The following is a 17,357-nucleotide window of genomic DNA, read 5'->3' as shown; positions in this document are numbered from 1 at the left end:
AACAAAATGAAACAAAACGAGGATATTACCTTTGATTTGGAGGAGTCACTACATGCTGAATCTGCATTAAAGAGAAGAAAGTCATTAGTAAAATATCATGTCACCTCTGTGACTTGCTGAAAACAGTCAACAAGATAAAGAAAGAGAAGAGGCAGATTAAAAGTTTGTTCAGAGTGAAACTGACGGACATGATGAGAATAATGAGAGCAGCTTGATGACAGCGGATGACACTTTTTCGGCTCAGAGAGAGAGAGAGACACAAGAGGATGAGAAACCACACTAAGCAGTATATGGAATAGTGGACAAAGCAGCAGAAGAGGCCTGAGATGAAAGATGAGGAGAGGAAGTGGAAACCCGGCAGTAAACCAAGACACAAAAAGCAGCTCATGCTCATGTATCGATGGGACGACGGCACATCACAGACAAACACGCCAGTCATAGAGCATCACATGTAGCCACCAACCAGATGTGGGCATTCTTTCCCAACTCAAAGACGTCACAGAGGAGAGGGAGTGATGACTGACTGAGAGGGGCCTGAGCTGAACAGATCAGTGAGTGTGTTGTGGTGGATACAGCTGACGCAGGCAAGCCGTAGTATAACAGAGATTGTTCTTACTCCAAGCTAGATAAACTCCTGTGGTGCCCTTTAACATGTAGCCCATCATTCTCAGCAACATAAAAGGCAAAACAAAGAGTTCACAAAACTTTCTTTTCTCACTGTTCAAAAGAAGAAAACACGCAACTTGCAGCTAATAAAAATAAGCAGACCAATAGCTCTTTTCGACCAAATAGTTCCAGGAACTATGGAACCACAGGAACTAAATTCAGGAACTCAAAGTCCCATATGGCCACTTGTGTTTGCTTTCCACAGCATCTGAGGAACTGTAAAGATTAGGCAAATCTGATGGACAGCAGATTATGTTAAGACAGCAGTGTGTGAGGTGCAATTTAATTTTCACACTCAGTGAAACAACACTGAGTCATTGTGTTGTTCTTTGTATTTACTATGGCTCTCATATTTAAATCGATGTCACGAATGGACGAGGAGACCTGCAGAGATGAAAAAGAGAGACTGAAAACTTCAGACCACCTGTTTTAAAAGTAGGTGATCTACTGAGAATTTAATGGTTATGCATTTGTGCTTTAAAATGAAACCATGATAACATCCTGCAAACTTTTATTTTCAACCAGTACGGAAGCTAACAAAATGACAACATTTGTTTGTCAGACATGAGAAACACCCAATCCTCATCCCAATACTGTTGCGAGTGGGATCCAGAACTTCCTTATTGTGTGAATTAAGCTGCAAGACAAGTCGACTGAGCTGAAAGGTTTGATCAATTGGCCATATTCTGCACTGGAAACTCGCTCTGATTGTTCCAGGCCCATCAGAAAGGACTACCCTTGGAACAGGGACTTTCTTGGCAAAAAAGACACAAAATTTAGTCAGTGGCTCCTCTGATCAAATCGCAGGTAAAATTTCTAAGTTCCTGGAATGGTTCCTAGGCTCCTGAAAGAGTTCCTGCAGTGGAAATGGGCTATTGATTATCTAATTTTGGTTCAAAATGTGTGCATCAGTGTATACAGCCTTGGGTTGGGTAGGGAGACTGTGAGAGACATGTTAGGGACTGATGTAGGTGTTATACATTATGTGACAGTAGGAGATGAGGAGGTATGTGGCAGTATTTGTCTGTAGTTGACAATATGATGTTTTTTAATGCTGAATGACAACAAAGATTTTGAAATAAGGACATAACAGACAACAAACCAAAAAAAAAAAAAAAAAAAAAAAAAAAAAAAAAAAAAAAAAAAAAAAGACACAAGAGGAGGCAGTTGGAAAAAAAAATAAAAAAATAAAAAAAAAAACTATCTGTTGCAGCAAGTGCTAGCACGGCTACCTGCTTGGAGCCCCGTCCACTGCTATGTGTGCCTCTGCATCGGTCACTACATACTTATCACTCTGAGACGTGGTTGCATGTGTAGGTTTGTTGTTGTGTAAACGCATGTGTGCTGGGGAACATCCAGCTCAGTCCCACCACTACGACCCCGCCCTCAGACATCATGACACATTATGCCACATGACCGGGAGAGAACCTGAGGTTGACCGTACCATGCTACTTGTCCTTGCGATCAGCTTAAGAGACAACAAGAGACAGCAGAAGGGCTTTCAGAGAAAGTACAGCAGCATCGCTCTGTATCCCCTCAATTTAGGGTATTGGTTTAAATATGAGACGTGCACACCACAGGAAAAATGACAAACATCGACTTCTCTTTCTTTCTTTTTTATCTTTTTTCCTCCTTTCGCCCAAATTTAAAAGAGCTGCGGGTTTCTGCAGACTAGGCAGCTACACTGGGCACAACACTCGTCCTTCTTCCTACAGTCCCAGCTGTCCATCACTGACAAAACAGAGTCCATCAGTGACATCATCGAGTGATAGACGCCGCCCACTTGGCCTGTGTCAAGATTGGGTAATGTGTGAGTGCTGGACAGGGAATAAGGGAGAAAAACAACACACTACACACAGAAGGGCAGAGGTCAGAAGGGTTAAAACTTCCATTGTTTCTTTTTGTTTGTTAGATTTTCTTTGGGAAAGAACATGCCGGGATTATGTGAGAGACGAGGAGGAGGGGAAGAAAAGAACTGAAAGAAAAGGAGTCGTCGTCTCAACACAAGTAAAGCACAGGGAGAAAAAATGACTTGAGCAAGAGAAAATCAAGAGTAAAGCAAAGAAATGAACAAAAATAAAACTTGAGGACAATTTTATCTCTTTGGGCAAAAAAACGTCAACATCAAAACAAAACAGACTTTTATCCAAAAATAGATAAATTAATAAAAAAGAAGGCTCAACATACTGCAAGGTATTTTTCAACAATTTTCCAATGGTTAAAAATTTACTGATTGAAAAATCACTGAAAAAACTTGCTTGAACAGAAACACAAATGAAACTTGGCAGACTAGTTTTTGCTCAAAGCATTTAAAATTAAGGAAAACAGGCATTATGCTCCTCATCTTAGCATAAACGACTGAGACACAACTAACATTACTTATTACAACCAACACTAACAAGTAAATAAGTCTATACAACACGTTTTTCACTTTAATCTACTGTTATAATGATAGCTGAATACAGTATTGCTGTTATGTTAAAATATCTGTGGTGATGGTGTGGGACTGAGTCCTGAGAGAAAAATCCCAATGAGTTACCTGAGACTTCGCCTGGTGATGGTGCGGTCCGTCCAATGTTGGAGAGCAGGTGGTCGATATTGGGCACAGGCTGAGACTGCACTGTGCTTTCCTGCTCAGCTGTGGTCTGGAGCCACACATGCAGGGAATAACAGAGAGACCAGAAAGAAGATAAATGACTGAACACAACACATAACTGGAGGAAACTAGAGAATAACCACAAATAGGGCATAGAGTTGCTTTCTATTTAAAGCTGGATTGAACGATAAACTGAAAAGACTCATTAAATGATTTCGCTGTGTTATGAGGGAAATATCTGGCTGTTTAGGTCTACTTGCTAAATGTGTCTGTCTGCTGTTTGGTGCTGTGTATGTAGTGTATACTGGGTTTATCAGAGCTTTGTCACCAAAACAAAGGGAGGAAAGAGGGAACCAAAACAGTACAGATGTAGGCGGGAGTTAATAAACACAAGCTTTTGCCTCTTTCACATTACACATGGTCATTTGAGCCATTGTTCATACAAACATACTGATTAATGCAGCTTCAAATACCCATATGTATGAAATACACATCCAAAGATTGGGTATGAATTATAAATGTGATAAAGAAAATAGAAGAAAATGAACTGGCACATACAACAGGGTCCTCGTCACCGTCATCAGTGAAGAACCAATCGTATTGTTGGATAAGGTTCTCAACTATCTTGCACTGGTCCGGCATGTGATTGACCATGTTGGTCATGTTGTCCTCAGAGGTTCTGACCAGCGTAGGACCAAACACTATAGCCAGGTTACGAGGCTCCATCTAAACAGATTGGGTTTAAACAAGTCAGATGTAATGAAATAATCCTCAAAGGGATACTGGATTTACAAGAGAGAGCAGGTAATGGCATTAACACTGACAGATCCCATTAACAGTCATACCTTGTTCTTTTCACAGTTGTCAGAAACCCTCTTGAGATGAGCACAGAGGAATTTCAGAGTTTCATAGTGATGACCAGGTAATTCATGGATCTGCGAGAATTGACAATAATGAACAGAGTTTCAGAGTTCACGGTATGCCTAACTGTAATACTACAAATGCTCCTCATATTAGATTTTTACTTACCAGCCTCTTAAGCTCTTTTAATCTCTCCACGGAGTCTTCTGTTCTGTTGGCCTCAATGAAATCAGCATACTTTTCTGTTAAATAAAACAGATTTATTTTAAAATCTGTAGTTGCAGGACTACTACTGTAGGAATTTCATTGTAATAATTTTGATAAACATTACAAGATCCTACCATTTGTAAACAGAGGTTCTGGAAGTTTTCGGAAAAAGGACTTTAGTAAGCTACTGATGACATTAAGGTCCCGCCATTTCTGCAGAGAAGGAAAAGATCGAGGCAGCATTATAAGTCGTTCTTACAGTACAAATCAATCACTGCTAAAGGTTGCTGTCAGTCAAGTGACGCACTGTACTGTGCAACCGAACTGTCAGTCACTCACGTCTTCCTGGATGTCGATGTCAGTCATGCCCTTGCTGTTGAGCTCCTCCTGCATGCTGGAGATGGCAGCATTGTTCCCAGGAACCCTGTAGATCCCTGTGTACTCCAGACCCCGCTCCTCCACCACATTACAACATACCTCCACGATCAGAGGAACAAACTGCACAGGAAGGCATCACATATGACAAATGAATAACTATGTCGAATTGGGAATTTTAACAGAAACCTACACACTGTGCAAATAAGCACTGATGTGAAGTTACGTGTCAGATACATCACTGTCTCCTACAGTCAAAGTGAGCTACTCTAGGAAGAAATAACAACCACTGTGGCTGACAGGCTGATATAAAAATCAATCAATGCTACTCACATCATCTGAATGCTAAACTACACAGCATTTTCTCTAAAATACATAAACAGAGATGGAGATTCACCCTGTTAGTCTGCGCAGGTGGACAGTCATCAAGGCGCACGCCGAATGTGACCCCAGCTGGAGTCTTTTTTTCAAAGGGCTTCCTCATGATCCCTGGAATACCAATTTTCCAAGCAGCTCTGTCCCTCGGTGGACTGGAGTCATCTGACAAGGTTCATACATGTACATATATAAATTATCCAGATGAGATTAGAAATGTCCACTAACCACACTAAAAGGAGCTGGTATCTACCTTTCAGTGTCCTACGCTCCTCTCCCGTTTTAGGTGAATGGGGGCTGTGGATCTTGCCGTCTGTTTTACCCCCCAGGAATGCTTGTTTGATGCTAAGGGACTGGCGGGAGGTTTTGGGGGAAGGTTCAGACCTGCTGCTGGGTGCACTGACCCACACAAATGGCAAAAAAAATACACATATAGACAATAAAAGCATTAGGTTGGCATTAAATTAAACTGGGTGGATCTGTGGTTGAGTACTGTGAATGAACCCTGGGGGGCAATGTGGAGTCCAACAAACCTCATCATATTGTATTCTTTGATCTTTCGACTGATCAAGTCCTGGCTTGTTACAGTAGCATTCTGTAATGACAGAAAAATATAATTAGGAATGTTTAAGACATATAAAGTTAAAACTATGTTTCTTCAAATTCATTGCAGTTTAACTATGATTTTTATTTCTAATATGACTGCCAATTATTACTTGATATTGCCTTTAAATCTAATAAAATCATTTTCTGGAGATACAATGCAAATCCTTTAATATTTCAGTAACAACTGGATATCTAAAAACTATGTGGCAATCAGGAGGTAGTCTCTTGTTTGACAGACTGGTTGACAAACATACCAGGACCAAGCCCAAAGATAAAAACAGAAGGCAAACTCCTGACAGGCCAATAATTGTACAAATTTCATCAGTTTGCCTTCAGGGCCAGGCGTCCAGCTATCTTCTGAACCCAAGACAGATTATAAAACAGCATCAGCTTTACCAATATATCCAAAGAAGACAAGACTGCCTACACTGTATAGTCTTACAGCAGCATAACTCACGGCAAGGCCTGATGTTAAGAGGTCTACTGTAAAATTATACTACAGCACAATATTCAATTCAATACCCTACAATGGGCCTTTTATTTGAAAATACCACCGCCTGATTGGATTTTAATGTTTTGTATCAGTACTCTACGCTGATAATGCTATGCTAATATTATCATTGGTCTAATGGGATAGAGCAGTTTCACTACAAGTGTCTTAATATGTACCCTAAATTTCCTCTATTCTTTCCAAACCTTTCCTACCTAATCACATGCTGCCAGACCTCCAGCTCAGATACCAGAGTGAATTATTGCCAGAAGATATCAGCTAACGAGGTCTTACTGAAAGGCAGCTCCTGGTCTAAAATGGAATTTTCCCCCCACAGCCCAAGAAGTGCCACCTTCTTTTTTCTTCTGCCTGAGTAGGACAAGTTTCCAATGACACCTTATTTTACCTTTTGTTAGGCATTTTATAAATAAAGGCTGTAATCCTCTCCTCATCACTGTCACATTCATTGTATTTAATTCAAAAACAGACTTTGGTTCCTTTTGTTGTTCACCTAATGGGAGCGCCTGTTTCTTCTTTCAAAACTATAGTGAAGTCTGGTTTAAAGGTTCTTGTTTTTCCAGTCAATGTAAGCAACTGACCACAAGCACTAAGCCCTGCCCTGATGACAGTTTAATGGATGGAATAATGACGACCAACCGAGGAGTCGCAGTCCTTTTGAGATTTTAGTCCCTATTCATTCGAGTTGGAGGTGACATGCAGTAGTAATCTTGATTTGGCTACTCAGTTAAGCACACAACATGAGCCTTCATAGAACACACCTCTTCATCTGGATTACTGTTCTCCTGAATGACCCTGATCCAGGTCAGCATGTCGTCCCTCCCTTCTGCCTGGAACAAATACTCGCAGTCTGAGGTGGTTAGTCGCAGCACATTCTTGCGTCTTGTATCGCTATACGAGATGTCAATCAGACAGGCCTTGATGCTGATTCGTAGTGGTTCCTCATCAGATTGTGACGAAGTGTGAGACAGAGCATCCTTCCTGTCTTTGTAGAGGGTCAGGGTGTGACCTTGTAAAACACCATACATCTGCTTCCATGATCTCATTCCTCCACTAACACGCTGCAGAGACAGAGAGAGACAGAGGAAGAGAAATACTTAGACATCAAAACATTATTGATATGTATGGCCATTAAATTAAGGCATGACTGTACATGCATACCTTATTTTTATCTGTACTAAGCTGCCTAAAGTTAAGCAACCCTTCTTTGGAAGAATCAGCAAAGACATCTGAAGAGGAGTCCCTTCGAGATCCAGAATCCCCAGATGATTTATGTCCGTCCAGAGCCTGCAAGTGTAAATAGATGAATTTTTTTCTGGCATTAATAGCAGACAATAGAGTGTGACATTTTGGGAAAGTGGGAGACGAACACAAGACAACATGCAACAAAGATTTCCAGGTGGACTCTAACTGGGAATTGTACAGTTTCGTGGTCACCAGGAAACCCCAGTATCTAAAAACATTTGGGTCTCAAAACACTTCAAGAAAGTTGGAGAAGGTTCAAATTGTTCATAAAATATGATGATGATATGATGAATCTTCTGGTGTTACACTCAGATTTTTAATTGCACACGTGAACAGATTGCTATCTGATCAATAAAGATGCATTTCAGTGCCAGGTAAAACGAGGCCAATGTCAAAAATTACAAAAAAGTTTCTCACCTTTCTCAGGCCCCTGAGACTGGGCATATGCTTACTGGAAGATCTCCTTAAGATGAGGAAGAACAACAGAGAAAAGCAGATTTCAAGTCAGAGACAAGGCCAGACAGATCCATAACTCAATAACAAGGATGAAGGATTAAAAAGAGAGCAATGACCTAGTACTGCTATGCACTCACCCTCTGCCCTCGTCCTGGTAGTTATCTAGACCTTCATCATAGGATTTGGACCGCTCTGTTTTGCTGCCTGATTCAGACTCCAGCAAAGCACTTCTCAGGGACTCTATACAGGGATTAGAAATAAGAAATTATGTTATTTGTAATGATATCCACATTACACGTCACATTAATACCCCAGAGGTGGCTTTTGTCTTTAGCTGTCGTCTAAAGAAAAATTAAAGAATACCAGTGAAGACAAAATATGTCAACAATAACACCATAGACTGGGTTAAGATGATTCATCTGTATTTACTGAGCATGTGAAGGTGGGAGTGCCCATATTAATGAATTGAAAGACAAAACAACACTAAAACTACACCCAAAATTGCAAACAGCAGCTAAAATTATTAGTAAATTGAAAGAAAACCAGTGACAATTTTGGCGTAATTATTTAGGACTTTCCATGGAAAAATAAACAAAAAAAAACCTAAACAAACATAAATTTCATTGACATTGACTGACAGTGTTCACTCTGAGCCAAGCCTTGACTCACATATGCTTCACCTGGCCAACCCAATAATGTTTACCTTGGTCATGAGATAGCTGACGTCGAATGGTGGGGCAAGGTGAGCCTGGACTGGAGGGACCTGTAGCTATGGATGGCGCAACAGATATCACAGCGGAGGGTGGGATAGGAGCAGCCTCCCGGTCGACGCTGGGGCTGACAGGCTCATCTAATAACAATAAAACATTCAACCTGAGCACAGAACTGATATACAACTTGTGTCAAAGATGTAACTATATTACATTTGTTTGTGTGTTTGTCAAACTAAGCAATACTATATTTGCATACTCAGTGTCTGATTAAGAAAAGAAAATGCAGGCCTGCTGTATTAGGACATCTTTATATTATCTATCATCTGTGGGAACAATTAAAACAGTCTTCCAGTCACTCCCATAGCTAACATGCCACAACACAGCTGAGAGTGGGAACAGATCATCTTCTGACATGATTTTATGAGAGAGAGGGAAGTTCTTTACTCTTGAGTACCGCCCACTCCTAGCACTTCAAGCCAGAAACAGCTCAGAGTACAAAGCTGCTCTCTGCAGCCGAAGGGCTTTTGGAGCTAAATTTGAAAGTAACTGTCCTAATTCCAGCCTGTACCCAACTTTGAAATGGGGCAAAGGAAAAGCATGTCACCAACTCCCTAAAAGGCCTGACGGGCTACCTTACTAAGGTTCTGTCCATCACTCACAAACATTATTTAGTAGTAACAACTTGAAAGTCTCCCATCTTTATCTCCTCTCTCCAAAATATAAGACGACCTGTTTCCTTCTGTTGTAGTCTGCGTACATCCGAGTCAATAACATACCCAAAGGATTTAAACTCAAATGAATGCAGTGACCTTTTACATAAGAGGAACAAGTATATCACAAAGAGAAACACTGGTTTCTTCAGCTGCAATTTTGACACTCATACTCTTCTACCCTGGGCCCAGACTGTTCATCAGTAACATCATAAAGCTCACTTTCTTGTTCTGTATAGTTATAAAAACACATCACAACAAATCACAATTAACGAGCAGGGGCCAAATACCAGGTACACTGCAAAATAGACTAAGATCAACCATGTTGGTGGATTAGCTAAATAAATGATAATTTGGGTTGAAGGACCAAATGTCCTCAAGCGACTAAGGTCCGGACCAGGGGGCTTTCAAACAGGTCATTGATGGAGGCCCAGCGATCTGCTCAATCAGGGCACTGTTCTCCTGGGTCAGGGCACCAGTCCCAGAATGGTGGTGTTGTGGCATCATCACTGTCACTGCCTGCTTTGTCTGCACCTGGACTCTTCGGCCTCCTTAACAACCAACTTTATACAGATCGCTAAAGGAACAACGGAAACACTGTTGGTGAACCACAAGTGTGGTGACCTCACTGATACTAGATATACTGTAAATCCAACTTAAAACTGTCACATTCCTTGAATTCAAGAACATAAACTTCGATCATAAATTTAGTACTGTGTTTAGAGCCTCACACTGTCACATAGAGTTGGAAAAGGTGCAATAAGCATAACTTCAAAATCCTTAATAAATCAATGGCAACATGAACACTGAGAAGCCTCAGCTTATCAAAAGGTTCACACAAAACATCTGTACTGACTCACAACCGAAGGTACTCCTCCAGCCTACTCCCATTAATATGAATAAAAAATAATCAAATATTGAAGAACAACTCTCAGTATAATACAATTCAACATCACCGCAAACAAAAGCCAACAAGGTAAATCAGTTTCAATCTCCATGAAGGTATATGCAGGGGTGTTGTATTAGACTGCATTACAATCTTTATTTTTAATTAAAATTATTTGAGACACTGAGAACACTCCAAAATTGAGACACAGAGGGACACTTTAAGAAAAAGTGGAAGTGATTAGCCACAGTACCTCCACAGGAACTCTAGAAGACAGTCTGATTAGAGCGGCAAGTCTTTTGAGCTGGAGTTCAGAAGAATCGAATCACAATGTTCTAGCTGAATTCTCTCAAGAAGGGAGAGCTTGTTGTTAATCATTGCTGTCTGCAGATCCTGTCTCATTTTCCTATGTTACTGTGAAATATCCCTCGTTGCCTTGAAATTTCTTGCCAATGAAATCTCTAATTTGTAAATACCAAAAGTGATCCTGATTCTGCAGGTTTAAATTGTCCTCAAGCTCAACACTGCACCTCACAATATGCAGTTAGGCCATTTCCAGTCCATGAAGTCTGGGTCACTGCCAACATTTAAAGATTTCAACCTCACCCTTTGGGTGGTGCCCTTTAATTATCTCATTCCATATCTTTAGGGAGCTACTTATCTTAGAGTTGTTGAGATCTGGGATTACTTTTAGCTGGTGTACCTATTATAAACTGGAAATTGAATATAGATTAAAAGTCTAAAATTAATATAAGTGAGCAGGCCTCTGAAGATCTACCTTAGAGATTTGTGAATTAGAAACCACTTTCAATTGAAATTTATTTTGCAACATATGTTAGATTTATCTTACATTGAACCAAAGACCCAAATTTAACTCTAAAAACAAACTTCTCTCCCATGGGTCAAACTAAAACTTTCCAGAACTGTCGCTGCCTGTGACCTAGTTCCTCCTCTCAGTCTACCTGCAAAGTACAAAATGTTTCCTTTACGTCCTTTCCAAAACAAAAGTAGATCAGCTATCAGAGGCAGTTTACTTAAGGTAGAACCACAGCAATATGCTGACTTATGGGTTTCAGTTTTAAAGTTTCTTTGTGCTATCAGGGACTGATCATGTCTCTGAACAATCAGCCTAACCATATAAAAGTAACACTAAGAGCTAAAACAAACACAACATAAATAACTATGAATAATAGTATATCAACTCTTAGAAAGCCCTTAGTTTAACATGATTCAAAGTGGTCTCACAGAGGGACCGGAAGTGACAGACACCCAAACATACACCATCCATATATGAAGAGAGGCAGATGGAGAGAGAGGGAAAGACAATACAGAAATATCTGAACATCAAGTATTTTATAGTTTTTTGACAGTATATTTCAACATTTAAGAAGTCTTAAGAGCCCCTCCATCTGATACTCACTTTAGCCTCCAGCAATGTAACTATAGCAATGTTCTCATCAAGGCACGCCAATACACACACAGAGCTCCCATTAATTATGAAAATTTCTCACAGCTGAACTGATTACAACAGATTCTCTATAACAAGCCTGAATATACTGAAAATCTTGGCAGTAACAGTCAGACCACATTTAGAAATGTGTCTGGTGCCTTTTCCAAAACCTGATACAAAGCAACTAAAAGCAAAACATTCTGATAACCTCTCAAAGGGTATGAGTTAAAACATGTTTTGAATCTGCTCTGAAAAACACTTATGTTGATGGTGAGACAGTTGTTTTTGAGATGAAAACTAATTATTCACCAGAAAATGCATTATGGGACTACTGGAGCATAATGCAATCCATTCAGAATTCAATATATTCCAAAAGGCTTAAGCCATCCTTTACTCTGCCCCAGTTAAGCCAAACATCCCACAAACCCTCTATGAATGCCACATAACCAAATTAATAATATCTTCCCAGGAAGATTAGGTTATTTGTGAACATCAGCCCTGCAACATATACACACACCAATGATATGCTGAATCAGATTTACAATAAAACTATAGTGGCCTGCAGATTCCACAGTCAGTTTTCCATCCATCTATTTTAAACTGATTTCTATTAGTGTCTATGGTGGAAGCCCTTTAATTAGCTACAGCGTTAGCTCTACCAGTCTGCCTCATGTTACTACTGCCTGCTATCGTTGCCATGACAACGTGGGCCGACAAGGCTTACAACTGATTATTCTCTTACCAATGAATGGAATTGAGTCCAGAGACTCATCCAGGTTGCTGGAGCAGGAGGTGTGACGTTGTTCCCCAAGGCGGCGTATGTGTATCTCTCGTCGTGCATCGTTTGGAAGCCAGCATGCCACCACATCTGCTGTGGAATCTGCTCCGTCCTCATTTACAGCTAGGATGTAGGAAGGGTGCCGCAGAGGGCTGGGGTTCTTTCCAGAGGGGGGCTTCTCCCTAAGGACCACCCCGGTCTCTGTTGGGCTTCGCCCGTTAACCTGACTCTGGGAGTCTGGATGGGGAGGTTTGAGGATGCTAGGCCTCTGAGGCATCTGTTTTGGGGTGGAGCATGAAGAAGACCTTTGTCCTACCAATGCCACATCTCTGCTTAAATCAACAGGCAGCATGGTTTCAGCCCGCATCCTGCTCTGGCCTTGTTGGGAAGTGTGGCCTGAGTGGTTTCCTTTGACTGAAATTCTTTGATCAGCAAAAGAATGTTCAGCACTTGTGCTCTTTCCAAAATGTGAGGGTCTGTCTGAGAGCATGGGTGAAGAGCGGGTCTGAAGAGAGTCTGGTCCTTTAGAGTAGAGAGAAGGGTTAGGTGCACCCCTCATGCCACCACTGTACCCAACAGAAGGCCTGTGGAGCATGGCGTGTCTGGGCATAGACTGTCTGCTGGGCCTTGTACCTTGGTCTGCCCTTCCATACCCTCCTCTCCTTTCACTGAGTCGAGCCAGCTCTGCAGGTTCAACATAGTCTATGGAGTGTGCCCGGGCTTTGAGCACTAGGCCATCTTGGGATACGCTTCGAGGGGCCCAGTTCCTTGCATGGCTCATCCTCTCTGCACTGCTCATGCGATCCTGCGAGGCACTGCGTGGAGCAATCTGAAAGTGGGGTGGAGGTCCTTGGTATGACCGTTCGTGGGAGGTACTCCTCCGTCGTATCCCCTTAGGGCCCCAGTCTCCCCGGGGCATGTGATGAGCAGCACTAAAGGTGGTCTGACTGGCAGCACGCAAATTGTCCAGCCTCTCCTGGATAGTCCGACTAGCATGGGAATGGATTCCTTTGTTGTCAATGTACTCCCTGTACGTCTGGTAAGTGCGCCAATCAATGTTTTGATGGTTGCCTGGGTAGTGAGGTGCCTGACCTCCATATGGACCACTGGGGTAGACATCAGCCTTTCGAGGGTGAGGATACTGGGCCAGTGACCCAGGTCTCCCCCTAACAAAGACGGGGTCCATGTAATCTATCCTGTGAGATGGACCTATGCGCCCCAGGTGGGCTGCATCAGGAGAGACCACCACAGTCCTCACACTGTCGTTGCGCAAGCATACTGCCATCTGGCTTTTTGTATATGATTGAGGAGGGGGAGATGGGGGCACGGTGATCTCCTTGCGATATCCATGGTCAGGAGGTGCTGGTGGCCCTCGGCAGACCTGCCCCGCTGAGTCTGTCGCCTGGGCCATGCCCGTAGGCTTACAGTCTACTCTGGGGTAGCATACTGGGGGTGGATCAGGAATGTGACAGGCATTTCCACTGTAGTTGCTTTGGCCACGGAGGTAGGCATCCTGGGAGTAGGCCTAAAGAGAAAGAAACAAAGCAGTGTTACAATAGATATAGTACAACTGTATTTGCAAGTGTGTGTAAGATTCAACATTGTGCTACTAGATGCTTACAGAGAAGTCAAGCGTGATATTACAAATGCTACTGGATGCATGTGTGGGCAGTTCATGTTGCAGTATGAGTGTGCGGAGGAGTTAGCAGTTCAGGGGTGTCAGTGGTCTTCATCTGCTCCTTATTTAGAGTTCTCATGGCTATGTTCTCTGTTTTATGGCTGATAATAGTCCAGTATGTAAACCTAAATAAAAAAAAATTTCACTAACGGAGACTTAAGATGGCGCTTTAAGCAAGAGTTTTATGCTACAGCAATCTTTCTGGAATATTGCTGCCTGTGTTCTCCAAACAACAGTTTGTTGCCACCCAACAACTGTGAATTTCAATATGAAGGAAAAAAAAAAAATCTATAGATGACAAATACCTACCACAATGGCAAAGACCATAGATAAGTGTGAAATGGTGTTTCTTTGTACTAAACTCAATATTTAGCCTGTACTGTGACAGTTTCAGCAATACACAGTTTATACACGGCTATCACGTAGTTAACAATCAACAGATCTGAATGAACATAAAATAAAAATTTATGTAAAAATGGACATAAATGTAGAAAGGTACACAGTGTTTCCATTTACGCACCTCAGACTGTTACTACTTCTCTGTGGGTAATCCTTTTTGATGAATACAAAATCAAAGCTAGCACTTCTTCCAATCCATACAATATGTGTTTGTACTTCATGTATCCGCTTTACTCATAACAGACTGTACATACAACAAGCGAGAAACGTGTAAAGGTATGAGGACTTTGATCCTGCTACAATCTGGAGTCAAATTACAATCTTACATAAAGCTGCATGTGCACTACCGATTAGTGCCAGGCTCTGTTCCTCCCTTTGTAAGCATGAGGAGAGTTCAGAGGTCACTGGCCTTTATCATACTAATGACATATGGCACGGAGGATGAAGAGGGGCGAGGCTTCACTAAGATGCCAGTTGGATGCCAGCTCGAGTGCTCAATCTAACAGGTACTGCAGGCACAGTGCATCGGCCATTTCTCCAGTCTACATATTTGATTCACCAACACAGAGCTGACCATTAAACAGTCATCCAAGGCTACTAAATGGACCACATCCTATAATGATGATGCTGACATGCATGACATATGCAAAATGAGACAGCAAGCACAACATGTCAACATCAAGTGGCTACCCAGTCTGCTGTTTGCTTACCAGATTAGTAGTTTCCAGAGAAAAAGGCTGCCGTTACAGCATGTGAAAACAAGAGCGTTTAGAAATCAAGGGAGAGAAGGTGGAAGAAAAAAAGATGCCAGCAGAGCAAAATCCATACATTGTAAAAAACAGAGCTGATTCAGTGAGGACAGGACGTTTAACAGCCACAGCATTGCCTGGGCTTGACATGCTAAAAATATACTAGAGCTGCAGCAGTAGAGAGGGATGAAGAAACAGAGATGTAGCAGGGGTTGCCACGTTACGACCTGCCTGTGCCAGTCTGTCCTGGGCGAGGTGGCAGGAGCAGAAGCTTGCCTCTCTTGCTGCTGTTATATCTCCATGGTTCTATCCATCTTCAGCCAGAATATTACGCTAACTGAGCAAGGTGCCTCCAGTCTATGTCTCTCTCTCCCTCCCTCTGCTATTGCTCACATGACAGAAGCAGCAGCTGCTGATTATACATTCAGCTGTGATGGTACAGCTCCCCCTCCCACTCCTTCCTTCTCTCTCCTTTTCCCTCAGCATCAACCTGTTCTAAACACAGGGCAGTCAGCTGATTTTATCTACTGGTTTCAGCTCATCATTCATGCTGTTCCCTCTTTTTTCCCTGCTCAATATTTCCTCTGCTTTCCCTGTGTGCAGTTCCCTCCCTTTTCTGCTCCCTGAATGTACACTCTCTCCCGTCTCTTTGCCAAGCAACTGCTGCCTGTCTCCAAGCAGTCAGTGTGTGCTGCCTCCTACAGTGTAAAGTCATGCTGCTATAATTTCTCACAATCCTCTTGTTCTCATAAACAGCGCTCATCAGTCTGCCTGCCTACATCAATAGATATTTTCGTGTGGCTGCTGGCCATTTACTGTGTAATACTGTAACCAGTGATATCACAACACACGTGTAAGATATAGCAGATGGGTAAATAGGGAAAAACAGTCAGAGAGAGGGAGGACCTAACAGGGCAAAGAGGTGGAGTAACAGTCAATTGGCTATCACAAAGCAGAAAATTAACTGATATTAGACGAAAGAAGAGGGTAAGTGGATGTGAATATTTTATTCTTCTGTGAAATTACAAGTCTCATTTAAATAAACCAAAGAAACTCAACTAAATAACAAGGAGCATTGGCACCATGTTTTAAATAAATCACTGCTTGTATATTTTTAGAAGGATATGCTGTTTAAACAGAGAGATGACTGTTTGTTTTAACAAGACACATTGATATTACAATTCTGCATACCATGCTCTATGTTTAATTAAATTACCTATCAAGCTAATTGTGAGGATTCAATGCAGCAATAAAAAATCCACAAGGGAAAATTTCAGGTAAAGCAAACAGCCGAGCTCTTTCATTATATAATTCATAAACAGACTGTCAAATAACAAGAAGCCCTTGGGAGAGGATCCCTGAGCATCTTGACAAAGCACTTACTGTGATTTGCTATAGATATGGAAGAGATGAGTGCAGCTTTGTCCTGAATGTGCAGAATACATAGTAGCTGCCAACAACTGCCTGCAGCATGCATTAATGGCTAGTGATGAGATGTTAAATGCGCACATATGATGGCTCATCTCTGCACCGATTATAGTTTTTTTGAACATGCAATACACACAATAATTGTTTAGAAGAAATAAGGAAAAGGACAAGGAAAAACAAAGCCAATATATGAAACCTACTTTGACTAGGTACAAAAGAATCTAAGTGTCAAATATCTGTATATTTGTAGGGAAGAACATTGACATTTGTAATTTGACACTTAATTTAAGATTAATAATGACAAAACATCACTCATCAATTTTAAAAATGCTTTCACACTAAAATTCATTACCTAAAAAAATATTGGACAACCCAAACTAGAAAAACATTTCTTTGAGCTCCACACAAGTATCTCTGCACTGAATGTTACATTACATTAACAACTGAAGGGAAGCAGCTAATATACAGTAAGTCCACCCAATTTCCTGTAATGTAGCTTTAAATTTGAAAAATATTCAAATAGTAATTTCCTTCATTAAAGACTCAAATTCAGTTCACTTTTTCATATCCCTAAGGCATTTAGCTTATTTGACAATTAGCTTCCACCTAAATTGTTTTATTAAGAAATACATATATTCTTTTCTGATAAATAATCTATAGCCCTTATTTTA

General features: G+C 41.3%; 1 protein-coding gene across 1 annotated transcript in view; it reads right to left on the bottom strand.

Moving 5' to 3' along the window:
- Nucleotides 1–17,357, bottom strand: part of arhgap21b (Rho GTPase activating protein 21b) — a 37,534-nt gene that overhangs the window by 3,147 nt on the left and 17,030 nt on the right. Inside the window, exons 8-23 of the mRNA XM_071491495.1 lie at nt 12,397–13,957; nt 8,599–8,745; nt 8,033–8,135; nt 7,857–7,902; nt 7,356–7,481; nt 6,956–7,255; nt 5,614–5,675; nt 5,334–5,479; nt 5,103–5,245; nt 4,670–4,828; nt 4,465–4,543; nt 4,292–4,365; nt 4,108–4,197; nt 3,821–3,988; nt 3,206–3,311; nt 30–61 (exon numbers count right to left, since the gene is read on the bottom strand). Coding sequence (XP_071347596.1) covers nt 30–61; nt 3,206–3,311; nt 3,821–3,988; nt 4,108–4,197; nt 4,292–4,365; nt 4,465–4,543; nt 4,670–4,828; nt 5,103–5,245; nt 5,334–5,479; nt 5,614–5,675; nt 6,956–7,255; nt 7,356–7,481; nt 7,857–7,902; nt 8,033–8,135; nt 8,599–8,745; nt 12,397–13,957 — 3,342 coding nt within the window. The remainder of the gene's footprint in view (nt 1–29; nt 62–3,205; nt 3,312–3,820; nt 3,989–4,107; nt 4,198–4,291; nt 4,366–4,464; nt 4,544–4,669; nt 4,829–5,102; nt 5,246–5,333; nt 5,480–5,613; nt 5,676–6,955; nt 7,256–7,355; nt 7,482–7,856; nt 7,903–8,032; nt 8,136–8,598; nt 8,746–12,396; nt 13,958–17,357) is intronic.

This window comes from Trachinotus anak, unplaced genomic scaffold (assembly GCF_046630095.1).
Source record: "Trachinotus anak isolate AG129_WGS33_773 ecotype Australia unplaced genomic scaffold, CSIRO_AGI_Tana_v1 ptg000012l, whole genome shotgun sequence".
In the NCBI taxonomy this organism is placed as follows: Eukaryota; Metazoa; Chordata; class Actinopteri; order Carangiformes; family Carangidae; genus Trachinotus; species Trachinotus anak.
This window is presented reverse-complemented; position numbering and strand designations above follow the sequence as displayed.